Source organism: Stegostoma tigrinum, chromosome 4 (genome assembly GCF_030684315.1).
Source record: "Stegostoma tigrinum isolate sSteTig4 chromosome 4, sSteTig4.hap1, whole genome shotgun sequence".
Taxonomy (NCBI): Eukaryota; Metazoa; Chordata; class Chondrichthyes; order Orectolobiformes; family Stegostomatidae; genus Stegostoma; species Stegostoma tigrinum.
In genome coordinates this window covers 630,892-658,544 of record NC_081357.1, presented here as the reverse complement: position 1 = coordinate 658,544, position 27,653 = coordinate 630,892, and the positions used below count along the sequence as shown (strand labels likewise).

Below are 27,653 nucleotides of genomic sequence, written 5' to 3'. Positions count from 1 at the left end.
CCACCATTCCTCTGCTGATCCATGCAATCCCAGTATCCCATTCCCACTTTCTCTCCATACCCCTCGATCCCTTCAGCTGTAAGGGCCTTGTCCAGCTCCCTCCTGAATATATCCAGCTTCCTGTGGGAGAGAATTCCACAGCCCAGTCGATCCGGTCTTTCCCCATCTGTCAGTCCTGCTATCCCAGGATGGAGTCTGGTGAACCTTCACTGCACTCCCTCAGTAGCGACAGTGTCCTTCCTCAGTCTAGGAGGCTAAAACTGCACACAATACCCGAGGTGTGGCTTCACCAAGGCCCTGTGTAACTGCAGCAGTACGTCCTGACTCTGATACTCCAATCCTCTCGCTATGAAGGCCAGCGTGCCATTGACATTCCTCACAGCTGCTGCCACCCTTCAGCGAGTGTTCCACACCATGACATCCAGGCCTCACTGTACCTCACCTTTCCCTAAACTGTCACCTGCCTCCCCCTGCTTTTGTGACCATCGTGGATAACCCCCCTCACATTTACCCACATTATATGGCTGTTGCCCACACAGCCAGCCTGCCCAAGTAACCCTGCAGCCACAGGGCATCCTCCCCACAGCACACACTGTCACCCAGCGTGGAGCTGTCTGTACATTTGGAGACTGTGCATCCAATGTGTTAGTGTATGTTGTGAACAGCCCAGGTGCCCCCCAGCAAGCCCGGCTCACCCCCCTCACCCCCACCCCCCCCCCCGGCTCACCCCCGGGCCGGCCACCCCCCTCACCCCCACCCCCACCCCCCCGGGCCGGCCACCCCCTCACCCACACCCCGGGCCGGCCACCCCCTCACCCACACCCCCACCCCCAACCCCCCCCCACGGCTCACCCCGGGCCGGCCACCCCCTCACCCCCACCCCCCCGGCTCACCCCGGGCCGGCCCACCCCCTCACCCCCCGGCTCACCCCGGGCCGGCCACCCCCTCACCCCCGGCTCACCCCGGGCCGGCCACCCGCTCACCCCCACCCCCCCGGCTCACCCCGGGCCGGCCAACCCCTCACCCCCACCCACACGGCTCACCCCGGGCCGGCCACCCCCTCACCCCCCCCCCCCCGCCCCGGCTCACCCCGGGTCGGCCACCCCCTCACCCCCCCCCCCCCCCCCGGCTCACCCCGGGCCGGCCACCCCCTCACCCCCACCCCCCCCGGCTCACCCCGGGCCGGCCACCCCCTCACCCCCACCCCCCCCGGCTCACCCCGGGCCGGCCACCCCCCCCCGGCTCACCCCGGGCCGGCCACCCCCCTCACCCCCACCCCCCCCGGCTCACCGCGGGCCGGCCACCCCCCGCACCCCCACCCCCCCGGGCCGGCCACCCCCCTCACTCCCCACCCCCACCCCGGCTCACCCCGGGCCGGCCACCCCCTCACCCCCACCCCCCCCGGGCCGGCCACCCCCCTCACCCCCACCCCCCCACCCCGGCTCACCCCGGGCCGGCCACCCCCTCACCCACACCCCGGGCCGGCCACCCCATCACACCCCACCCCCACGGCTCACCCCGGGCCGGCCACCGCCTCACCCCCCCCCGCCGGCTCACCCCGGGCCGGCCACCCCCTCACCCCCACCCCCACGGCTCACCCCGGGCCGGCCACCCCCTCACCCCCACCCCCACGGCTCACCCCGGGCCGGCCACCCCCCTCACCCCCACCCCCCACGGCTCTCCCCCGGGCCGCGCCCCCCCCCCGCCGGCTCACCCCGGGCCGGCCACCCCCCCCCGGCTCACCCCGGGCCGGCCACCCCCTCACCCCCACCCCCCCGGCTCACCCCGGGCCGGCCACCCCCCCCGGCTCACCCCGGGCCGGCCACCCCCTCACCCCCACCCCCCCGGCTCACCCCGGGCCGGCCACCCCCTCACCCCCACCCCCCCGGCTCACCCCGGGCCGGCCACCCCCTCCCGGCTCACCCCGGGCCGGCCACCCCCTCACCCCCAACCCCCCGGCTCACCCCGGCCGGCCACCCCCCCCCGGCTCACCCCGGGCCGGCCACCCCCCTCACCCCCACCCCCCCCGGCTCACCCCGGGCCGGCCACCCCCTCACCCCCACCCCCCCGGCTCACCCCGGGCCGGCCACCCCCCTCACCCCCGGCTCACCCCGGGCCGGCCACCCCCTCACCCCCCGGGCTCACCCCGGGCCGGCCACCCCCTCACCCCCACCCACACGGCTCACCCCGGGCCGGCCACCCCCTCACCACCCCCCCCCGCCCCGGCTCACCCCGGGTCGGCCACCCCCCTCACCCCCCCCCCCCCCCCCCCCGGCTCACCCCGGGTCGGCCACCCCCCTCACCCCCCCCCCCCCCCGGCTCACCCCGGGTCGGCCACCCCCTCACCCCCCCCCCCCCCCCCCGCGGCTCACCCCGGCTCGGCCACCCCCCCCCCCCGGCTCACCCCGGGTCGGCCACCCCCTCACCCCCCCGGCTCACCCCGGGTCGGCCACCCCCCCCCCCGGCTCGGCCACCCCCTCACCCCCCTCACCGCCCCCCCCCCGGCTCACCCCGGGCCGGCCACCACCCCCGGCTCACCCCGGGTCGGCCACCCCCTCCCCACCCCCCCCGGCTCACCCCGGGCCGGCCACCCCCCCCCGGCTCACCCCGGGTCGGCCACCCCCCCCCCCCCACCCCGGCTCACCCCGGGTCGGCCACCCCCTCACCCTCCCCACCCCCACGGCTCACCCCGGGCCGGCCACCCTCTCACCCCCCACCCCCACGGCTCACCCCGGGCCGGCCACCCCCTCACCCGCCCCCCCCCCCGGCTCACCCCGGGTCGGCCACCCCCTCACCCCCACCCCCCGGCTCACCCCGGGCCGGCCACCCCCCCCCGGCTCACCCCGGGTCGGCCACCCCCTCACCCCCCCCCCCCCCGGCTCACCCCGGGCCGGCCACCCCCCCCCCGGCTCACCCCCGGGTCGGCCACCCCCCCCCCCCGGCTCACCCCGGGTCGGCCACCCCCCCCCGGCTCACCCCGGGTCGGCCACCCCCCCCCCGGCTCACCCCGGGTCGGCCACCCCCTCACCACCCCCCCCCCCCCCGGCTCACCCCGGGTCGGCCACCCCCCCCCGGGTCGGCCACCCCCTCACCCCCCCCCACCCCGGCTCACCCCGGGTCGGCCACCCCCCCCCCGGCTCACCCCGGGTCGGCCACCCCCCCCCCGGCTCACCCCGGGTCGGCCACCCCCCCCCCGGCTCACCCCGGGTCGGCCACCCCCTCACCCCCCCCGCCCCCCCCGGCTCGGCCACCCCCCCCCCGGCTCACCCCCGGGTCGGCCACCCCCCCCCCGGCTCACCCCGGGTCGGCCACCCCCCTCACCCCCCCCCGCCCCCCCCGGCTCACCCCGGGTCGGCCACCCCCCCCCGGCTCACCCCGGGTCGGCCACCCCCCCCCGGCTCACCCCGGGTCGGCCACCCCCTCACCCCCCCCCGCCCCCCCGGCTCACCCCGGGTCGGCCACCCCCCCCCCGGGTCGGCCACCCCCTCACCCCCCCGCCCCCCCGGCTCACCCCGGGTCGGCCACCCCCCCCCCGGCTCACCCCGGGTCGGCCACCCCCCTCACCCCCCCCGCCCCCCCGGCTCACCCCGGGTCGGCCACCCCCTCACCCCCCCCCGCCCCCCCCCGGCTCACCCCGGGTCGGCCACCCCCCCCCCGGCTCACCCCGGGTCGGCCACCCCCCCCCCGGCTCACCCCGGGTCGGCCACCCCCCCCCCCGGCTCACCCCGGGTCGGCCACCCCCCCCCCGGCTCACCCCGGGCCGGCCACCCCCTCACCCCCACCCCCCCCGGCTCACCCCGGGCCGGCCACCCCCCCCCGGCTCACCCCGGGCCGGCCACCCCCTCACCCCCACCCCCCCCGGCTCACCCCGGGCCGGCCACACCCCCTCACCCCCACCCCCCCGGCTCACCCCGGGCCGGCCACCCCCTCACCCCCACCCCCCCGGCTCACCCCGGGCCGGCCACCCCTCCCGGCTCACCCCGGGCCGGCCACCCCCTCACCCCCAACCCCCGGCTCACCCCGGCTCACCCCGGGCCGGCCACCCCCTCACCCCCACCCCCCCGGCTCACCCCGGGCCGGCCACCCCCTCACCCCCGGCTCACCCCCTCACCCCACCCCCCCCGCCCCGGCTCACCCCGGGTCGGCCACCCCCTCACCCCCCCCCCCCCCCCCCCGCCCCGGCTCACCCCGGGTCGGCCACCCCCCTCACCCACCCCCCCCCCGGCTCACCCCGGGTCGGCCACCCCCTCACCCCCCCCCCCCCGGCTCACCCCGGGTCGGCCACCCCCCCCCCCCCGGCTCACCCCGGGTCGGCCACCCCCTCACCCCCCCCCCCCGGCTCACCCCGGGTCGGCCACCCCCCTCACCCCCCCCCCCCGGCTCACCCCGGGTCGGCCACCCCCTCACCCCCCCCCGCTCACCCCGGGCCGGCCACGCCCTCCCCCACCACACCGCCCCCCGGGTCTCACCCCGGGCCCCCTGCCCCCGGTCCCGGTGTCTCTTCCTCCGATGTTGAGCTGAGGCTCAGCCCGAGCTCCTCGATCCTCCGCCGGCTGCTGGGGGGACCAAGCTCCAGGCCGGAGCCCGGGGCCCGGCGCTTCATCGCTGCGGTGGTGATGGCCGGGCTCTCCGTGCGGTGTGCTCGCTGGGCCCAGGCCCGACCGTCGGCCGCTCCTACTCGGTGAGGCGCAGCGGCCGGCTCCACGGAACAGGCCTCAGGCTCAGGCCTGGGCGACAGCAGCGCGCACGCGCGGAGCCGGCCTGCCCGGGGGCCCCGATACGGCTCTGACCCCGCCCACTGATCCGAAACAGCACCTGGCCCCGCCCCTCCAACCACAAGGACCACGCCCCATTGAACGGACTCCGCCCCCGACGTCTCCATGGCCCCGCCCCTCCAGCCCCACGGACCACGCCCCATTGAACGGACTCCGCCCCCTGGAGGAGGAAGTTGGTCTCCCAGCCTCTGTGGAGGGGTCAGGCTGGAAACTTCAGCTTTTGTGCTCCTGAGATGCTGCTCGGCCTGCTGTGTTCATCCAGCTCCACACTTTGTTATCTTAGGGTGGATCGATGCTCTCAGCTCTCGGCTGTGGGTTCTGGAGGAGCGGGTCGATGCGCTCGGCTCTCGGCTGTGGGCGCTGGAGGAGCGGGTCGATGCGCTCGGCGCTCGGCGCTGGAGGAACGGGTCGATGCGCTCGGCTGTGGGCGCTGGAGGAGCGGGTCGATGCGCTCGGGGCTCGGCGCTGGAGGAGCGGGTCGATGCGCTCGGCACTCGGCGCTCGGCGCTGGAGGAGTGTTGCCCCGGAAGATGGCGGAGACGAGCTCCAGGGGGGAGTGGATCCTGGAGAGACTCGGATCAGAGGGAGAGAGAGTGCAGCTGGAGGGCAGGCAGGGGGCAGAGGTAAAAATAATTAAACTGTAATTATTACAGAACATAATCATATCGTTATCATCATCACAGAGAGTGTGTTGGGGGGGGGGGGGGTTTAATACAAAATAATATCGGGGAGTGTAGTAACCTATCTCTGAGGCAGGAGGACAAAATAATATAATACAGACCATAATATACACCAATTACAGAGAGAGTGGGTATATCAGACAGGGACAGGGTTATACAGACTATAATAATACCATAATATACACCAGTTACAGAGAGAGAGTGGGTATATCAGACAGGGACAGGGTTATACAGACCATAATAATACCATAATATACACTAATTACAGAGAGAGAGAGAGAGAGGGTATATCAGACAGGGACAGGGTTATACAGACCATAATAATACCATAATATACACTAATTACAGAGAGAGAGAGAGAGAGGGTATATCAGACAGGGACAGGGTTAAACAGACCATAATAATACCATAATATACACCAGTTACAGAGAGAGTGGGTATATCAGACAGGGACAGGGTTAAACAGACCATAATAATACCATAATATACACTAATTACAGAGAGAGAGAGAGAGAGAGGGTATATCAGACAGGGACAGGGTTAAACAGACCATAATAATACCATAATATACACTAATTACAGAGAGAGAGAGAGAGAGGGTATATCAGACAGGGACAGGGTTATACAGACTATAATAATACCATAATATACACCAATACAGAGAGAGAGAGAGAGGGTACATCAGACCGGGACAGGGTTAAACAGACTATAATAATACCATAATATACACCAATTACAGAGAGAGAGAGGGAGAGTGGGTATATCAGACACGGACAGGGTTATACAGACCATAATAATACCATAATATACACTAATTACAGAGAGAGAGTGGGTATATCAGACAGGGACAGGGTTATACAGACTATAATAATACCGTAATATACACTAATTACAGAGAGAGAGTGGGTACATCAGACATGGACAGGGTTATACAGACCATAATAATACCATAATATACACTAATTACAGAGAGAGAGAGAGAGTGGGTATATCAGACAGGGACAGGGTTAAACAGACTATAATAATACCATAATATACACCAATTACAGAGAGAGAGAGTGGGTATATCAGACAGGGACAGGGTTATACAGACCAATAATAATACCATAATATACACCAATTACAGAGAGAGAGAGAGAGAGAGAGAGAGAGGGTATATCAGACAGGAACAGGATTATACAGACCATAATAATACCATAATATACACTAATTACAGAGAGAGAGAGTGGGTATATCAGACACGGACAGGGTTATACAGACTATAATAATACCATAATATACACCAATTACAGAGAGAGAGGGTATATCAGACAGGAACAGGGTTATACAGACCATAATAATACCATAATATACACCAATTACAGAGAGAGAGTGGGTATATCAGACAGGGACAGGGTTATACAGACTATAATAATACCATAATATACACCAATTACAGAGAGAGAGTGGGTATATCAGACAGGGACAGGGTTAATCAGACCATAATAATACCATAATATACACCAATTACAGAGAGAGAGTGGGTATATCAGACAGGGACAGGGTTATACAGACTATAATAATACCATAATATACACTAATTACAGAGAGAGAGAGTGGGTATATCAGACACGGACAGGGTTATACAGACTATAATAATACCATAATATACACTAATTACAGAGAGAGAGAGTGGGTATATCAGACAGGGACAGGGCTATACAGACTATAATAATACCATAATATACACTAATTACGGAGAGAGAGAGTGGTTATATCAGACAGGGACAGGGTTATACAGACCATAATAATACCATAATATACACCAATTACAGAGAGAGAGAGAGAGTGGGTATATCAGACAGGGACAGGGTTAAACAGACTATAATAATACCATAATATACACTAATTACAGAGAGAGAGAGTGGGTATATCAGACAGGGACAGGGTTATACAGACTATAATAATACCATAATATACACTAATTACAGAGAGAGAGTGGGTATATCAGACAGGAACAGGGTTAAACAGACCATAATGTACACCAGTTACAGAGAGAGAGTGGGTATATCAGACAGGGACAGGGTTATACAGACCATAATAATACCATAATATACACCAATTACAGAGAGAGAGAGAGAGAGAGTGGGTATATCAGACTGGGACAGGGTTATACAGACTATAATAATACCATAATATACACTAATTACAGAGAGAGAGTGGGTATATCAGACAGGGACAGGGTTATACAGACCATAATAATACCATAATATACACCAATGACAGAGAGAGAGAGAGGGAATATCAGACAGGGACAGGGTTAAACAGACCATAATAATACCATAATATACACTAATTACAGAGAGAGAGAGAGTGGGTATATCAGACAGGGACAGGGTTCTACAGACCATAATAATACCATAATATACACCAATTACAGAGAGAGAGAGGGAATATCAGACAGGGACAGGGTTAAACAGACCATAATAATACCATCATATACACCAATTACAGAGAGAGAGAGAGAGTGGGTATATCAGACAGGGACAGGGTTATACAGACCATAATAATACCATAATATACACCAATTACAGACAGAGAGAGAGTGAGTACATCAGACCAGGACAGGGTTATACAGACCATAATAATTTCATAATATACACCAATTACAAAGAGAGAGAGTGGGTATATCAGACAGGGACAGGGTTATACAGACCATAATAATACCATAATATACACCAATTACAGAGAGAGAGTGGGTATATCAGACAGGGACAGGGTTATACAGACCATAATAATACCATAATATACACCAATTACAGAGAGAGAGAGTGGGTATATCAGACAGGGACAGGGTTAAACAGACCATAATAATACCACAATATACACCAATTACAGAGGGAGAGTGGGTATATCAGACAGGGACAGGGTTAAACAGACCATAATAATACCATAATATACACCAATTACAGAGAGAGAGAGAGAGAGTATATCAGACTGGGACAGGGTTAAACAGACCATAATAATACCATAATATACACTAATTACAGAGAGAGAGAGAGAGAGAGAGAGAGAGGGTATATCAGACTGGGACAGGGTTAAACAGACCATAATAATACCATAATATACACTAATTACAGAGAGAGAGAGAGAGAGGGTATATCAGACAGGAACAGGGTTAAACAGACCATAATATACACCAGTTACAGAGAGAGAGAGTGGGTATATCAGACCGGGACAGGGTTATACAGACCATAATAATTCCGTAATATACGCCAATTACAGAGAGAGAGAGAGAGAGAGAGAGAGAGTGGGTATATCAGACAGGGACAGGGTTAAACACACCATAATATACACCAATTACAGAGAGAGAGAGTGGGTATATCAGACAGGAACAGGGTTATACAGACTATAATAATACCACAATATACACCAATTACAGAGAGAGAGAGAGAGGGTATATCAGACTGGGACAGGGTTAAACAGACCATAATAATACCATAATATACACCAATTACAGAGAGAGAGAGTGGGTATATCAGACAGGGACAAGGTGAGACAGACCATAAGGATGCTTTGGAGAGGGTTCAGAGGAGGTTTACCAGGATGCTGCCTGGACTGGAGGGCTTATCTTATGAAGAGAGGTTGACTGAGCTCGGTCTCTTTTCATTGGAGAAAAGGAGGAGGAGAGGGGACCTAATTGAGGTATACAAGATAATGAGAGGCATAGATAGAGTTGATAGCCAGAGACTATTTCCCAGGGCAGAAATGGCTAGCACGAGGGGTCATAGTTTTAAGCTGGTTGGTGGAAAGTATATAGGGGATGTCAGAGGCAGGTTCTTTACGCAGAGAGTTGTGAGAGCATGGAATGCGTTGCCAGCAGCAGTTGTGGAAGCAAGGTCATTGGGGTCATTTAAGAGACTGCTGGACATGTATATGGTCACAGAAATTTGAGGGTGCTTACATGAGGATCAATGGTCGGCACAACATTGTGGGCTGAAGGGCCTGTTCTGTGCTGTACTGTTCTATGTTCTATGTTCTAATACCGTAATATACACCAATTACAGAGAGACAGAGAGAGAGAGAGTGGCTATATCAGAAAGGGACAGGGTTATACAGACCATAATAATAGCATAATATACACTAATTACAGAGAGAGAGAGTGGGTATATCAGACAGGGACAGGGTTATACAGACCATAATAATACCATAATATACACCAATTAGAGAGAGAGAGTGGGTACATCAGACAGGGACAGGGTTATACAGACCATAATATACACTAACTACAGAGAGAGAGAGTGGGTGTATCAGACAGGGACAGGGTTATACAGACCATAATAATACCATAATATACACCAATTACAGAGAGAGAGTGGGTATATCAGACAGGGACATGGTTATACAGACCATAATAATACCATAATATGCACTAATTACAGAGAGAGAGAGAGAGAGTGGGTATATCAGACAGGGACAGGGTTATACAGACTATAATAATATCATAATATACACCAATTACAGGAGAGAGTGGGTGTATCAGACATGGACAGGGTTATACAGACCATAATAATACCATAATATACACCAATTACAGAGAGAGAGAGAGAGAGGGTATATCAGACCGGGACAGGGTTATACAGACTATAATAATACCATAATATACACTAATTACAGAGAGAGAGTGGAACCTGTAAAACCAATCTGAAGCCCATCTAACCTACACTATTCCATTATCATCCATATGTTTATCCAACGACCATTTAAATGCCCTTAAACTTGGTGATTCGACTACTGCTGCAGGCAGGGCATTCCCTGCCCTTACTACTCTCTGAGTAAAGAAACTACCTCTGACATCTGTCCTATATCTGTCACCCCTCAATTTAAAGCTATGCTCCCTCGTGCTAGTCATCTCCATCCTGGGAAAAGGGCTCTTGCTGCCCATCCTATCTAATCCTCTGATCATCTTGTATGTCTCTATTAAGTCACCTCTTAACCTTCTTCTCTCTAATGAAAACAGCCTCAAGTCCCTCACCCTTTCCTCATAAGACCTTCCCTCCATACCAGGCAACATCCTAGTAAATCCCCTCTGCACCCTTTCCAAAGCTTCCACATCCTTCTTATAATGCGGTGACCAGAACTGTACACAATACTCCAAGTGCGGCCGCACCAGAGTTTTGTACAGCTTCACCATAACCTCTTGGTTCCGGAACTCGATCCCTCTATTAATAACAACTAAAACACTGTATGCCTTCTTAACAGCCCTGTCAACCTGTGTGGCAACTTCCAGGGATCAACGAACATGGATTGAGATCTCTCTGCTCATCCACATTATCAATAATCTTACCGACAACCCAACAGCCAAGGTCCCAGTACAGATCCCTGCAGAACAGCCACTAGGCACAGACCTCCAGCCTGAAAAACCCCCTTTCACCACTACCCCCTGCCTTCTATGTACGAACCGATTCTGAATCCACTCGGCCAAGTCACCGTGGATCCCGTGCACCTTAATCTTCTGGATGGGCGTACCGTGAGGGAGCTTGTCGAAAGCCTGACGAAAATCCATGTAAACAACATCCGCTGCTCTCCCCTCAGCGATCACCTTCGTCACCTCCTCAATAAATTCAGTCGAGTCAGTAAGATGTGAGCCGCCCCTCAGAAAGCCACGCTGACCGTGTGTAGTTAGGCCGTGTATGTGATGCTGTATCGTTAGAGAGTGAGAGAGGAGGGATGTGTCCGGTTCCTCTGCCTTTGTTTAGCCAATGGTTTGTCTGTTTGCAGGTGACCATGGGCCGTGGCCTCGGGGTCACTCACCGCATCCTGGCCAGGAGCTGCCCCCTGATGGTTTCCCGCAATCACTGCACCTTTCGCCTCACTTCAGAGGGACACTGCCTCGTCATTGACAACCAGGTATCCCACACCTGGGCCATTCAGCCCCTCTAACCGGTGTTACCACACCCGGGCCATTCAACCCCCTCTAACCGGTGTTACCACACCCGGGCCATTCAACCCCCTCTAACCGGTGTTACCACACCCGGGCCATTCAACCCCCTCTAACCGGTGTTACCACACCCGGGCCATTCAGCCCCTCTAACCGGTGTTACCACACCCGGCCATTCAGCCCCTCTAACCGGTGTTACCACACCCGGGCCATTCAGCCCGTCTAATCGGTGTTACCACACCCGGGCCATTCAACCCCCTCTAACCGGTGTTACCACACCTGGGCCATTCAGCCCCTCTAACCGGTGTTACCACACCCGGGCCATTCAGCCCCTCTAACCGGTGTTACCACACCCGGGCCATTCAGCCCTTCTAACCGGTGTTACCACACCCGGGCCATTCAGACCCTCTAACCGGTGTTACCACACCCGGGCCATTCAGACCCTCTAACCGGTGTTACCACACCCGGGCCATTCAGCCCCTCTAACCGGTGTTACCACACCCGGGCCATTCAGCCCCTCTAACCGGTGTTACCACACCCGGGCCATTCAGCCCCTCTAACCGGTGTTACCACACCCGGGCCATTCAACCCCCTCTAACCGGCGTTACCACACCCAGGCCATTCAGCCCCTGTAACCAGCGTTACCACACCCGGGCCATTCAGCCCCTCTAACCGGTGTTACCACACCCGGGCCATTCAGCCCCTCTAACCGGTGTTACCACACCCGGGCCATTCAGCCCCTCTAACCGGTGTTACCACACCCAGGCCATTCAGCCCTTCTAACCGGTGTTACCACACCCGGGCCATTCAGCCCCTCTAACCGGTGTTACCACACACGGGCCATTCAGCCCCTCTAACCGGTGTTACCACACCCAGGCCATTCAGCCCCTCTAACCGGTGTTACCACACCCGGGCCATTCAACCCCCTCTAACCGGTGTTACCACACCCGGGCCATTCAGCCCGTCTAACCGGTGTTACCACACCCGGGCCATTCAACCCTCTAACCGGTGTTACCACACCCGGGCCATTCAACCCTCTAACCGGTGTTACCACACCCGGGCCATTCAACCCCCTCTAACCGGTGTTACCACACCCGGGCCATTCAACCCCCTCTAACCGGTGTTACCACACCCGGGCCATTCAGCCCCTCTAACCGGTGTTACCACACCCGGGCCATTCAGCCCCTCTAACCGGTGTTACCACACCCGGGCCATTCAACCCCCTCTAACCGGCGTTACCACACCCAGGCCATTCAGCCCCTGTAACCGGCGTTACCACACCCGGGCCATTCAGCCCCTCTAACCGGTGTTACCACACCCGGGCCATTCAGCCCCTCTAACCGGTGTTACCACACCCGGGCCATTCAGCCCCTCTAACCGGTGTTACCACACCCAGGCCATTCAGCCCTTCTAACCGGTGTTACCACACCCGGGCCATTCAGCCCCTCTAACCGGTGTTACCACACCCGGGCCATTCAGCCCCTCTAACCGGTGTTACCACACCCGGGCCATTCAGCCCCTCTAACCGGTGTTACCACACCCAGGCCATTCAGCCCTTCTAACCGGTGTTACCACACCCGGGCCATTCAACCCTCTAACCGGTGTTACCACGCCCGGGCCATTCAGACCCTCTAACCGGTGTTACCACGCCCGGGCCATTCAGCCCCTCTAACCGGTGTTGCCACACCCGGGCCATTCAGCCCCTCTAACCGTTGTTACCACACCCGGGCCGTTCAGCCCCTCTAACCGGTGTTACCACACCCGGGCCATTCAGCCCCTCTAACCGGTGTTACCACACCCGGGCCATTCAGCCCCTCTAACCGGTGTTACCACACCCGGGCCATTCAGCCCCTTTAACCGGTGTTACCACACCCGGGCCATTCAGCCCCTCTAACCGGTGTTGCCACACCCGGGCCATTCAGCCCCTCTAACCATTGTTACCACACCCGGGCCATTCAGCCCCTCTAACCGGTGTTACCACACCCGGGCCATTCAGCCCCTCTAACCGGTGTTACCACACCCGGGCCATTCAGCCCCTCTAACCGGTGTTACCACACCCGGGCCATTCAGCCCCTCTAACCGGTGTTACCACACCCGGGCCATTCAGCCCCTCTAACCGGTGTTACCACACCCGGGCCATTCAGCCCCTCTAACCGGTGCTACCACACCCGGGCCATTCAGCCCCTCTAACCGGTGTTACCACACCCGGGCCATTCAACCCCCTCTAACCGGTGTTACCACACCCGGGCCATTCAGCCCCTCTAACCGGTGTTACCACACCCGGGCCATTCAGCCCGTCTAACCGGTGTTACCACACCCGGGCCATTCAGCCCCTCTAACCGGTGTTACCTCACCCGGGCCATTCAGCCCCTCTAACCAGTGTTACCACACCCAAACTACTCAGCCCCTCGAACCAGTTATCGATGAACCAGGCCATTCAGCCCCTCGAACCAGGTATTGCTGAACCACGCCGATCAGCCCCTCTAACCACTGTTAGCACTTACTTTCAATCCAACTGACCTGCCTTGAGGTCCATATTTGGTGCTGCGATCAGCTGAATTGGGTGCTGCGTGTCGGGCGGGTGCTGGGTGCTGCGGGCCGGTCGGGTGCTGAGTGCTGCGGGCCGGGTGGGTGCAGTGTGCTCGACCCGGGCGGGTGCTGGGTGCTGCGAGCCGGGCGGGTGCAGTGTGCTGCGAGCCGGGCGGGTGCAGTGTGCTGCGTGCCGGGCGGGTGCTGGGTGCTGCGTGCCGGGCGGGTGCAGTGTGCTACGGGCCGGGCGTGTGCAGTGTGCTGCGGGCCGGGCGGGTGCTGGGTGCTGCGGGGCCAGGCGGGTGCAGGGTGCTGCGTGCCGGGCGGGTGCTGGGTGCTGCGGTGCGGGCGGGTGCAGTGTGCTGCGGGCCGGGCGGGTGCTGGGTGCTGCGGTGCGGGTGGGTGCAGTGTGCTGCGTGCCGGGCGGTTGCAGTGTGCTGCGGTGCGGGCGGGTGCAGCGTGCTGCGTTGCAGGCGGGCGCTGCGTGCAGTGAGCCGGGCAGGCGCTGGGTGCAGTGAGCCGGGCGGGTGCTGGGTGCAGTGAGCCAGGCTGGTGCTGTGTGCAGTGAGCCGGGCGGGTTCTGGGTGCTGCGTGCCGGGTGGGTGCTGTGATCCGGGCGGGTTCTGGGCAAGTGCTGCGCTCCTTCCCTCTGACCGGTTCTGTTTGTGATACAGAGTCTGAACGGAGTGTGGGTGAATGGACAGCGAATTGAACCACAGCAGCCTCACCAGCTGAGTGACGGGGATGTGATCCAGCTGGGAGTGCCGTTACGGGATAAGGAGCGAGCAGAGTATGAGTATCGACTAACTCGAAGGCACAGAGAGCAGGAAGAGCCAGCTTCCGGGAGCATTCCTAGAGCCAAGGGGAATGGGAGAGTGAAACGTAAACACAGCCATGAAGAAGAGGTGGGGCCACCGGGTGCAGAGGGAGCTCAGAGTTGTAAAACCAAAATTCAGCGACTCTCTCCGTCAGACTCTTCAGGCAGCTGCCCCGGCCGAGCGGGGCACAGACTCACAGCCGAGGGTACATGCCCAGGCCCCAGCCGAATGGGGCACAGACTCACAGCGGAGGGTACACAGCCAGGCCCCAGCCGAGAGGGGCACAGACTCACAGCCGAGGGTACACAGCCAGGCCCCAGCCGAGAGGGGCACAGACTCACAGCGGAGTGTATACGCCCAGGCCCCAGCCGAGAGGGGCACAGACTCACAGCTGAGGGTACACGCCCAGGCCCCAGCCGAGAGGGGCACAGACTCACAGCTGAGGGTACACGCCCAGGCCCCAGCCGAGAGGGGCACAGACTCACAGCGGAGGGTACACAGCCAGGCCCCAGCCGAGAGGGGCACAGACTCACAGCGGAGTGTACACGCCCAGGCCCCAGCCGAGAGGGGCACAGACTCACAGCCGAGTGTACACAGCCAGGCCCCAGCCGAGAGGGGCACAGACTCACAGCGGAGTGTATACGCCCAGGCCCCAGCCAGATGAGAAGGGTATCTACTCACTCTAGCCCATCTGGGACACTGAGAACACTATCACAGGTGCAGGCAGAGGTACTGTCAGTGCCCAGGGAAAATGACAGTGACAGTGAGGAGCTGGGTGCCAAGGTTAAAGGGCAGCAGGCACTGCAGAGAAAGCTGTGCAGTGAATGGCAGCTGAGTGAAACCCTTCCCACAGAGGAGCAGGAGCGAAAGGTGGGTGTCCCAGTACAAGGGTTGGAATGTGTGTGTGAGTGAGTGTTTGTGTGTGTGTGTATGTTTCTGTCCTCTCTCTCCCTCCCTCCCATCTCTCTCTGTTCCCTCCCCATCTCTCTCGCTCTGTTCCCTCCCCATCTCTCTCGCTCTGTTCCCTCCCCATCTCTCTCGCTCTGTCCCCTCCCCATCTCTCTCGCTCTGTCCCCTCCCCCTCCCCCTCCCCCTCCCCCTCCGTCCCTCCCCCTCCCCCTCCCCCTCCGTCCCTCCCTGAGTGTATGTGTACGATGCACAGATTTCTAATGAGCGACAGGTTGAAGCGTTATAAAGAGCAGGCCGGAAAAGTGGAGTTGAGGCCAAGATGAGATCAGCCATGACCTTTCTAAATAGAGGAGCAGACTGGAGGAGCTGATTGGCCACCTCCTGCTCTGAGTTATGTCCTTATTAGAAATAGGAACAGGAGCAGGCCATTCAGCCCCCTGAACCTGCTCTGACAATCAATAGCTTCATGGCATGAAGCTCACATTCCTCACATGAATCAAATCAAATCAAATCATTGTTTTGGCCTCAATCACTTCTCGCAACAGGGAATCCCACAGGCTGCCCACTGTCTTGAAGACATTCCTGTTTTTCTCAGTTGGAATTGGCCCACCCTGTCTCCTTAGACTGTGACCCCTGATGGTGGACTTTCTGATCGCGGAGCTGGCATCTGGTGTTTACCCTTTCCAAACCCGATAGAACTTTATAGGTTTCTCTTGAGTTTTCCCCATCGTCATTCTTTTTGTTTAAATTCTCCAAATAGAATACTCTGTCAGAGAGCTTCAGACACAGTTTCAGCTTCTAATGCTCTAACTCATCTGTCAGCATTACTTTGCTTAAGCCTATCGAGCTCATTGAGGCCTTAAATCCCAGAGCTTCTGCTTGTTTGTCTTGGGCACTAACTCATATGCAGCAAATACAGTCTTTTTTACTGTGTCATAAGCCTGATAGTGAAGCATAGAGTTCTTGTTAACTTGCTCTGCGTGAACAATGTTCAGGCCTATTTTACCCAATTTATTTGCCTAGCTGTTTTCTCAAATACCATGAAGAATACCTCTATCTCCTTTCCTCAGACTTTTGATGGGCCTCGGCAAACTTAAATATTTCCTTTTGGCTTTCAAATTAGGACTTGGACTCTCTCCGTCTACCTCTGACATGTCCTGATTCACTTGCATTTTAAACTGTTGTTCATGTGCCTTCCCTTTCTCTTTCCGTTTCTAATTTACATATAGATTGGACAGGCCAAACTAGTAATAGAACATAAAACATAGAACATAGAAAAGTACAGCACAGTACAGGCCCTTCGGCCCACGATGTTGTGCCGTGGAATAATCCTAATCCAAAAGTAAAATAACCTAATCTACATCCCCCTCAATTCACTGCTGCCCATGTGCATGTCCAGCAGTCGCTTAAATGTCACTAATGACTCCGCTTCCATGACTACCACTGGTAAACTATTCCATGCGCTCACAACTCTCTGGGTGAAGAACCTCCCTCTGACGTCTCCTTTATACCTTCCTCCTAACACCTTAAAACTACGACCCCTCGCAGCAGTCAATCCTGTCCTGGGGAAAAGTCTTTGGCTATCGACTCTATCCATGCCTCTCATTACCTTGTACACCTCGATCAGGTCACCTCTCTTCCTCCTTCTCTCCAGATATTGTGAAGGAAGATTTCCTGGACTGGGTATGTGAGCTGTTTAGATTAATACATTGGGGAACCAACCACACAACAGGCTATTCTAGACAAGGAATTGTGCAATGAGAAAGGATAACTTAACAGCCAAGGCCTGATGGGGAAGAGTGACCATAAGATAATAGAATTCATCATTAAAATGAAGAGTGATGTAGTTCAATCTGAAACTAGGGTCCTGAATCTAAATAAAGGGAATGAAGAGAATATGAGGCAGTAATCTTCACGGTGGGACTGGGGAACGTTCCTAAAGGGGTTTTGTGGTGGATAGGCAGTGGTTCATGTTTAAAGAACGTGTATGTCAATAATAATAATAATTATTCATTCCTGTCTGGCTCAGAAATGAAAGAAGAAAGAAATTAGGGATGGTATTAGGGCGGCACGGTGACTCAGTGGTGAGCACTGCAGCCTCACAGCGCCAGGGACTCGGGTTCAATTCCAGCCTCGGGTGACTGTCTCTGTGGAGTTTGCACATTCTCCCCTTGTCTGCGTGGGTTTCCTCCGGGTGCTCCGGTTTCCTCCCACAGTCCAAAGATGTGCAGGTTGGGGTGGATTGGCCATGCTAAATTGCCCATTGCCTCCTGATGAATGGAGGGTTACGTGGATATGGTAGAGGGGATGGGTCTGGGTGGGATGTTCTTTGGAGGATCAGTGTGGACTCGATGGACCAAATGGCCTGCTTCCGCACTGTAGGGATTATAATATTCAATTTAAAGAGGACCCATTGTCCAGCTAATTATCGATCGGTGAGCCTGACGTCAGTGGTAGGGAAGCTACTGGAGAAGATACTGAGGGTTAGGCTCTATTCCTATTTGGAAGAAAATGGGCTTATCAGTGATAGGGAACATGGTTTTGTACAGGGAAGGTCATGTCTTACCAACTTAATAGAATTCTTTGAGGACGCGACAAAGTTGATTGATGAGGGAAAGGCTGTAGATGTCATATACATAGACTTCAGTAAGGCATTTGATAAGGTTCCCCATGGCAGGCTGATGGAGAAAGTGAAGTCACATGGGGTCCAGGGTGTGCTAGCTAGATGGATAAAAAACTGGCTAGGCAACAGGAGACAGAAAGTAGTAGTGGAAGGGAGTTTCTCAAATTGGAGACCTGTGACCAGTGGTGTTCCACAGAGATCTGTGCTGGGACCACTGTTGTTTGTGATATATGTAAATGATTTGGAGGAAGGTGTAGATGGTCTGATCAGCAAGTTTGCAGATGACACTAAGATTAGTGGAGTAGCTGATAGTAAAGGGGACTGTCAGAGATTACAGCAGAATATAGATAGACTGGAGAGTTGGGCAGATAAATGGCAGATGGAGTTCAATCCGGGCAAATGCGAGGTGATGCATTTTGGACGATCAAACTCAAGGGCGAACTATACAGTAAATGGAAAAGTCCGAGGGAAAATTGATGAATAGAGAGATCTGGGTGTTCAGGTCCATTGTTCCCTGAAGGTGGCAACGCAGATCAATAAAGTGGTCAAGAAGGCATATGGCATGCTTTCCTTCATTGGGCGGGGTATTGAGTACAAGAGTTGGCAGGTCATGTTGCAGTTGTATAGGACTTTGGTTCGGCCACATTTGGAGTACTGCGTACAGTTCTTGTCGCCACATTACCAAAAGGATGTGGATGCTTTGGAGAGGGTGCAGAGGAGGTTCACCAGGATGTTGCCTGGTATGAAGAGAGGTCGAATAGATTAGGATTATTTTCATTGGAAAGACGGAGATTGAGGGGGGACCTGATTGAGGTCTACAAAATCATGAGGGGTATAGACAGGGTGGATAGCAAGAAGCTTTTTCCCAGAGTGGGGGACTCAATTACTAGGGCTCATGAGTTCAAATTGAGAGGAGGAAAGTTTAAGGGAGATATGCGTGGAAAGTTCTTTACACAGAGGGTGGTGGGTGCCTGGAACGCGTTGCCAGCGGAGGTGGTAGACGCAGACACGTTAGCGTCTTTTAAGATATATTTGGACAGGTACATGGATGGGCAGGGAGCGGAGGGACACAGACCGTTAGAAAATAGGTGACAGGTTAGACAGGATCTCGATCGGCGCAGACTTGGAGGGCCGAAGGGCCTGTTCCTGTGCTGTAATTTTCTTTGTTCTTATTCTCTCTCTCTCTCCCACACTCACACAAACATTCTCTCTCTCCTACACACAAACATTCTGTCTCCCACATGCACACAAACATTCTGTCTCTCTCTCTCTCACACAAACACACACACACACACACACACACACACACACACACACACACACACACACACACACACACAGCCTTTGACGATGATCGGGTACAGTGTCGGCCATTTGGAAAGAAGAAAACATCATTCCCTTGTTCAAAAGAGGGAATGGGATAACCCCGGAAATTACAGATCAGTTAGTCTTACGTCAGTGGTGGGCAAATTATTGGGATGGGCTCTGAGAGAGAGGATTTATGATCACTTGGGAAAGGCACAGTTTGATTTGTGAGAGCATGGATTTGTGAGGGGTAGGCCATGCCTCACAAACCTTATTGAATTCTTTGAAGAGGTGACCAAACACATGGACGAAGGTGGAGCAGGGGATGTGGTATACGTGGATTTAAGTAAGGAGTTTGGTAAGGTTCCCCATGGTAGGCTCGTGCAGTAAGTTACAAAGGGACATTGATAGGATGCAGATCTCGGCTGAGAAGTAGCAGATGGAGTTTAACCCTGAAAAGTGTGAGGTGATTCATTTGGAAGGACAAACTTCAAAGCAGAATAGAGGGTTAACGGAAAGATTCTCGGCAGTGTGGAGGAGCAGAGGGATCTTGGGGTTCACGTCCACAGTTCCCTGTTAGCTTTCATTAATAGAGGGATTGAGCTCAAGAGCCATGAAGCTATCCTCCAGCTATACAAAAGCCTGGTTCGGCCACATCTGGAGTATTGTGCCCAGTTCTGGTCAGCTTATTACAGGAAAGATATGGAAGTGTTGGAAAAGATACAGAGGAGATTTACCAGGATATTGCCTGGAATGGAGGGAAGGTCTTACAAGGAAAGGTTGAGAGAGCTCGGACTTTGCTCTTTAGAACGACGAAGGATGAGAGGTGACTTGATAGAGGTGTACAAAATGATCAGAGCTATAGATAGAGTGGACAGCCAGAGACTTTTTCCTAGGGTGGAGTTAGCTATTACGAGGGGAGATAGTTTTAAAGTGAATGGAGGTAGATATAGGGGAGATGTCACAGGTAGGTTCCTTAGAGTGGTTGGGGCGTGGAATGCCTGGAGAGGGTAGTGGAGTTGGCCTCACTAAGGACATTTAAGCAGCTATTAGATCGGCATATGGATGATAGTATAAGGTAGGGGTGGAGGGTAGATAGACCTTAGGTTTAGGGTAAAAATTCAGCACAACATCGTGGGCCGAAGGGCCTGTCCTGTGCTGGACTGTTCTATGTTCTATACACACACATACATACTCTCTCTGACTCTCACTCTCTCCCCTCCACCCTCCCTCTCTCTCCCTCTCTCCCCCCCTCCCCACTTCCCCCTCTCTCCCCCCCTCTCTCTCTCACACACACAAGCTCACTCTCTCTCTCCCCCCCCACACACTCACTCCCTCTCTCTCCCGCGTGCACATACACATACTCTATCACTCCCACACCTCTCTCTCTCTGTCTCTTTCTCTCTCTCTCTCTCTCTCTCTCTCTCTCTCTCTCTTTCCTCCACACACATACACACTCTCTCCCTCTCTCTCCCCAACAGACACACTCTCTCTCGCTCTGTCCTTATGGGCTTCAGATCGGTATGACAAGTCGGCACAACATCGAGGGCCGAAGGGCCTGTACTGTGCTGTAATGTTCTATGCCCTGCGTTCTCCCACACACACACTCTCTCTCTCTTCCACACACACACTCTCCCCCTCTCCCTCTCTCTCTCTCTCTCCCCGTCTCTTCCACACACACACACACACGCTCTCTCTCTGTGTGTCCCAAACACCCTCACTCCCTCTCTCTCTCTCTTTCCCACACACAGACACACTCTCTCTCTTTCTGTCCCATACACGTGCACACACACACTCTCTCTCTCGCTCTCTCTTCCTCTCCCTCCCTCCCTCCTCCCCTCCACCACACACACACACACTCCCTCTCTCTCCCACACACGCACACTCTCTTTTTCTCCCATACACGCACACATACACTCTCTCTCTCCCTCCTTCCCTCCCCCACATACACACTCTCCCTCGCGCATATACACACACACACAGACAGGGGTCGCGCTAGTAATCAAGCCCCACTGCTCCCGGAGTCATCACACAAGGACTAGGTTTCTGTGAAACAAGCAGAATTCCCCAATTTCCTGGTCTTTCACATCCACATTGCCAGAAAGCACAGACCAGGTTTCAGTCCTGAATGAGAGTGACAGTCTGTGACAATTAAGTAGATTCTTGTTGGGAATCAGTTATAAGCTGTCAGCGTATAACAGTACCAGTTAAACCTTTAATCGCCTTTATGAACTGCTCCTCACATACATATAGACAGGCACGAGCAAGGGGACAACAAACTTGCTGTAACGGACAGAGACTGGGAATGCAGGTCAGTGATCCCTGTTCACAGGATCTGCTCAGATGGTGCTTCTACTGATGAAATGCTGCTTCTTGATCTGCTTTCACAGCTCTGTGGGCGGTACGGTGGAGCTGATTCACGCTGAAATGAGATTTCTGCCTTATTAACTAAAACTCACTGCTGAAGGAAATTATTTCAAGCTTCCTGGTGAGGGCAGGGAGAGTTCCTGAGGTTGTAGAGAACTGATCGCTTCTCTCCACCTTGTTCAGAGAGACAGGCTGTTCAGCTACTTGTGAATGAAATACCTCCTTGTTGGAAGGCAGATAACTTAACACTGGACCACAGACCAAGCAGTCAGTTGTTGCTGATTGAATCTCTGTTTGGACAGCCCTCTGGCTCTAGCTTATCTGCACCTTCTCTTATTCCTGCTCAAACCAGCAGCTGTGTAAACAATGCTCACAATGAGGGGCAGTTTACTTGATACTAAAACTGCAGTAATCCTTCAGCTATCCCTCATTTCAGATCCCCAGTAAAAAATACAAAAGTAATTAAAAGGTGTTTGCAGTATCTGTCTCTCTATCTGTCTGGTATGTCTTTCTCTTTGCCTGCCTGTCTGGGGGTATGTCTGTCTGTCTTGGTGCATCAGTGTGTGTGTCTGTCTGGGGGTATGTCTGTCTGTCTTGGTGCATCAGTGTGTGTGTCTGTCTGGGGGTATGTCTGTCTGTCTTGGTGCATCAGTGTGTATGTCTGTCTGGGGGTATGTCTGTGTGTCTGTCTGGGGGTATGTCTGTCTGTCTTGGTGCATCAGTGTGTATGTCTGTCTGGGGGGTATGTCTGTCTGTCTTGGTGCATCAGTGTGTATGTGTCTGTCTGGGGGTATGTCTGTCTGTCTTGGTGCATCAGTGTGTATGTCTGTCTAGGGGGTATGTCTGTCTGTCTTGGTGCATCAGTGTGTATGTCTGTCTGGGGGTATGTCTGTCTGTCTTGGTGCATCAGTGTGTATGTCTGTCTGGGGGTATGTCTGTCTGTCTTGGTGCATCAGTGTGTGTGTCTGTCTGGGGGTATGTCTGTCTGTCTTGGTGCATCAGTGTGTATGTCTGTCTGTCTTGGTGCATCAGTGTGTATGTCTGGGGGATATGTGTGGGTGCCTCTCTATATCTATCTGCTGAGTCTCTCCTTCTCTCTATCTGCTCTATGTGTGCTGTATGATCATACCTGTCTGTATTTCCCCTTGTCTCCCCATGTATCTATGTCTCTGTCTTTTGGTCTGTCTTGTGTGTCTGATATGCACATCTGTCTAGCTGCCCCTGCACCCTCTCTCTCTGTTGGTAGCCATTATATCTCTCTCTGCCTCGTTCTCATTCTAAGATATATTTGTGTGTGACCAGGAGCTGGAGGCTGCCCTCAGGCGACAGAGGAAGGAGTTGGAGGACATCATTCGAGCCAAAGACAGAGAACTGGAAGAGAGCAAGGTTGGTCATTCACAGGGTTGGGAGTCTGCTTCAAAGGGAGTGGCCAGGGACTAGCCCAGTGTTGGGGAAGGGAGCGAAGTGATGATTGGGCCAATAGATGGTATAGAGAACACAGGAAGTGGAGGGTTCGGTGCATTGCGCATGTTACACAAGAAAAGAGGGGGTGTGTGTGTGTGGAGTACTTTTCAGACAGAGATAGATAGGTTCTTGGTTGGTATGGATAATGAAGGGTTACAGGGAGATAGTAGGAGCATGAGGTTGAGAAACACCATCAACCCTGATTGAATGGTGGAGCAGACCATTCAATGGGCCGAATGGCATTATTCTGCTTCTATATCTTATAGTCACCTGTGAGTTCCTCTCCAGGCCACTCACCATCCCAACTTGGAAACATATCGCTGTACCTCTACTGTGGCTGGGCCCAAATCCTGGAATTCCGTCCCTGAGGGGATTGTGGGTCAACCCACATCACATGGACTGACATGGTTCAGGAAGACAGCTCAGCTCCACCTTCTCAAGGGGTGTTAGGTGTGGTGACCGGTCAGTGAGTGACCGTTAGGTGTGACCAGTCAGTGAGTGACCATTAGGTGTGGTGACCGGTCAGTGAGTGACCGTTAGGTGTGACTGGTCAGTGAGTGACCGTTAGGTGTGACCGATCATTGAATGACTGTTAGGTGTGACCGGGAAGTGAGTGACCATTAGATGTGTGTGTGACTGGGCAGTGAGTGACTGTTAGATGTGTGAGAGACTGGGCAGTGAGTGATCGTTAGGTGTGGTGACCAGTCAGTGAGTGACCGTTAGGTGTGGTGACCGGTCAGTGAGTGACCGTTAGATGTGTATGTGACTGGGCAGTGAGTGACCGTTAGATGTATGTGAGACTGGGCAGTGAGTGACCGTTAGGTGTGGTGACCGGCCAGTGAGTGACCGTTAAGTGTCTCACTGGTCAAAAAGGGGCCGATGAGTGAACTGATCTGTAACGTTGCTTCCCGTCTGTCTTGTTGAGCAGGTGAAGGTTCAGAAGGACCATGCAGCTGCCCAACTCACTGATGTCCTGGAGAATGAGCTGCAGTGTATCATCTGCTCTGAGCACTTCATTGAGGTAGAGCACACATTGCCCAGTATCCCATTCCACATAACCCTCTCTCCCTAACCTTCTAACCTGACTCTCCTTATCGTCTCCTTCGTCAGTCACACTCTGTCTCTCCGACTCCCTCTCTCGCTCTGTCTTCTCAGTCATTCCGTCTCTCTGTCACACACACACTTTCTCTCTATCTCTCCAACACACATGCACTCTCTCTCTTTCTCTGTCCTTTTCTCTGTCTCTCTCCAACACACACACACACACTTTCACTCTCTCCAACACACACGCGCACACACACGCACACACACGCACACACTTTCTCTCTGACACACATTCACACACAGACACTCTCACAAGCACACAAACACACACACACTCTCTCTCTCTCTCTCTCTCTCTCTCTCTCTCTCTCTCTCTCCAATGCACACTCACACACTGTCTTGCTCTCTGTCTCTGACTCACACACACACTCTCTCTGACTCACACACACACTCTCTGTCTCACCGACACACATGCACACACTCTCTCTCTCTCTCCCCCTCCCCAATGCACACTCACACACTGTCTTGCTCTCTGTCTCTCACTCACACACACACACTCTCTGTCTCACCGACACACTTGCACACACTCTCTCTCTCTCTCTCCCTCTCTCTCCCCCGTCCCCAATGCACACTCACACACAGTCTTTCTCTCTGTCTCTGACACACACACACTCTCTCACAGACACTCGCTCTGTCTCTCTGACACATGCACACATCCCTTTGTCTCTCTGACACACACACTGTCTCTCTCTCTCTCTCTCTCTGTCTGACACACGCGCACACTGTCTCTCTTTCTCTCTCTCCGACACGCGCACACTGTCTCAATCTCTCCAACACATGCGCACACTATCTCTCTCTCTCTCTCTCCGACACATGCGCACACTGTCTCTCTCTCTCTCTCCGACACACGCGCATACTGCCTGTCTCTCTCTCCGACACACGCGCACACTGTCTCTCTCTCTCTCTCTCTGACACACGCGCACACTGTCTCAGTCTCTCCAACACACGCGCACACTGTCTCTCTCTCTCTCTCTCTCTCTCTGACACATGCGCACACTGTTTCTCTCTCCCTCTGACACTCACGCACACTTTCTTTATCTCTCCAACACACGCGCACACTGCCTCTCTCTCTCTCCCCAACACATGCACACTGTCTCTCCGACACACACGCGCACACTGTCTCTGTCTCTCCGAGACATGCACACTGCCTCTGTCTCTCCGACACACGCACACTGTCTCTGTCTCTCCGAGACATGCACACTGCCTCTGTCTCTCCGACACACGCACACTGTCTCTGTCTCTCCGACACACGCACACTGTCTCTGTCTCTCCGACACACAGACGCACACTGTCTCTCTCTCTCTCTCTCTCCGACACATGCACACTGTCTCTGTCTCTCCGACACATGCGCACTGTCTCTGTCTCTGCGACACATGCGCACTGTCTCTGTCTCTGCGACACATGCGCACTGTCTCTGTCTCTGCGACACATGCGCACTGTCTCTGTCTCTCCGACACATGCGCACTGTCTCTGTCTCTCCGACACATGCGCACTGTCTCTGTCTCTCCGACACATGCGCACTGTCTCTGTCTCTCCGACACATGCGCACTGTCTCTGTCTCTCCGACACACACATTCACACTGTCTCTCTCTCTCTCTCTCTCTCCGACGCATGCACACTGTCTCTGTCTCTCCGACACACAGGCGCACACTGTCTCTCTCTCTCCCACACGTGCACACTGTCTCTGTGTCTCCAACAATCGCGCACACTCTCTCTTTCTCTGCGACACATGCGCGCACTGTCTCTGTCACTCCGACACACGCGCACACTGTCTCTCGCTCTCTCCGACACGTGCACACTGTCTCTGTCTCTCCAACACGCGCGCACACTGTCTCTCTCCGACACGCGCACACTGTCTCTGTGTCTCCGACACACGCTCACACTACCTCTCTCTCTCTCTCCAACACATGCACACTGTCTCTCCGACACACACACCCACACTGTCTCTGTCTCTCCGAGACACAGGCGCACACTGTCTCTCTGTCTCCCACACGCGCACACTGTCTCTCTGTCTCTCCGACACACACACCCACACTGTCTCTGTCTCTCCCACACGCGCACACTGTCTCTCTGTCTCTCCGACACATGCACTCTGTCTCTGTCTCTCCGACACACACACACGCACACGGTCTCTCTGTCTCTCCGACTCACAGGCACACACTGTCTCTCTCTCTCTCTCTCCGACACATGCACACTGTCTCTGCGACACATGCGAACACTGTCTCTGTCTCTCCGACACGCGCACAGTGTCTCTGTGTCTCCAACACACGCACACACTGTCTCTCTTTCTCTCCGACACACGCACACTGTCTCTGTCTCTGCGACACACAGACGCACACTGTCTCTCTCTCTCTCTCTCTCTCCCACACACGCACACTGTCTCAGTCTCTCCAACACTCGCGCACTGTCTCTGTCTCTCCGACACATGCGCACTGTCTCTGTCTCTCCGACACACAGGCGCACACTGTCTCTCTCTCTCCCACACGTGCACACTGTCTCTGTGTCTCCAACACTCGCGCACACTGTCTCTCTTTCTCTGCGACACATGCGCGCACTGTCTCTGTCACTCCGACACACGCGCACACTGTCTCTGTCACTCCGACACACGCGCACACTGTCTCTCGCTCTCTCCGACACGTGCACACTGTCTCTGTCTCTCCAACACGCGCGCACACTGTCTCTCTCCAACACGCGCACACTGTCTCTGTGTCTCCGACACACGCTCACACTACCTCTCTCTCTCTCTCCAACACATGCACACTGTCTCTCCGACACACACACCCACACTGTCTCTGTCTCTCCGAGACACAGGCGCACACTGTCTCTGTGTCTCCGACACACGCTCACACTACCTCTCTCTCTCTCTCCAACACATGCACACTGTCTCTCCGACACACACACCCACACTGTCTCTGTCTCTCCGAGACACAGGCGCACACTGTCTCTCTCTCTCCCACACGCGCACACTGTCTCTCTGTCTCTCCGACACATGCGCACTGTCTCTGTCTCTCCGACACATGCGCACTGTCTCTGTCTCTCCGACACATGCGCACTGTCTCTGTCTCTCCGACACATGCGCACTGTCTCTGTCTGTCCGACACATGCGCACTGTCTCTGTCTGTCCGACACATGCGCACTGTCTCTGTCTGTCCGACACAT

At 55.7% G+C, this 27,653-nt stretch overlaps 1 protein-coding gene across 1 annotated transcript in view; it reads left to right on the top strand.

The window, feature by feature from the left end:
- Positions 1–4,985: 4,985 nt before the first annotated feature.
- The window catches only part of rnf8 (ring finger protein 8, E3 ubiquitin protein ligase), a 41,019-nt gene continuing 18,351 nt past the window's right edge, over positions 4,986–27,653 (top strand). Inside the window, exons 1-5 of the mRNA XM_059645715.1 lie at positions 4,986–5,398; positions 11,216–11,344; positions 14,579–15,592; positions 23,229–23,312; positions 24,319–24,411. Coding sequence (XP_059501698.1) covers positions 5,009–5,398; positions 11,216–11,344; positions 14,579–15,592; positions 23,229–23,312; positions 24,319–24,411 — 1,710 coding nt within the window. The 5' untranslated portion in view covers positions 4,986–5,008. The remainder of the gene's footprint in view (positions 5,399–11,215; positions 11,345–14,578; positions 15,593–23,228; positions 23,313–24,318; positions 24,412–27,653) is intronic.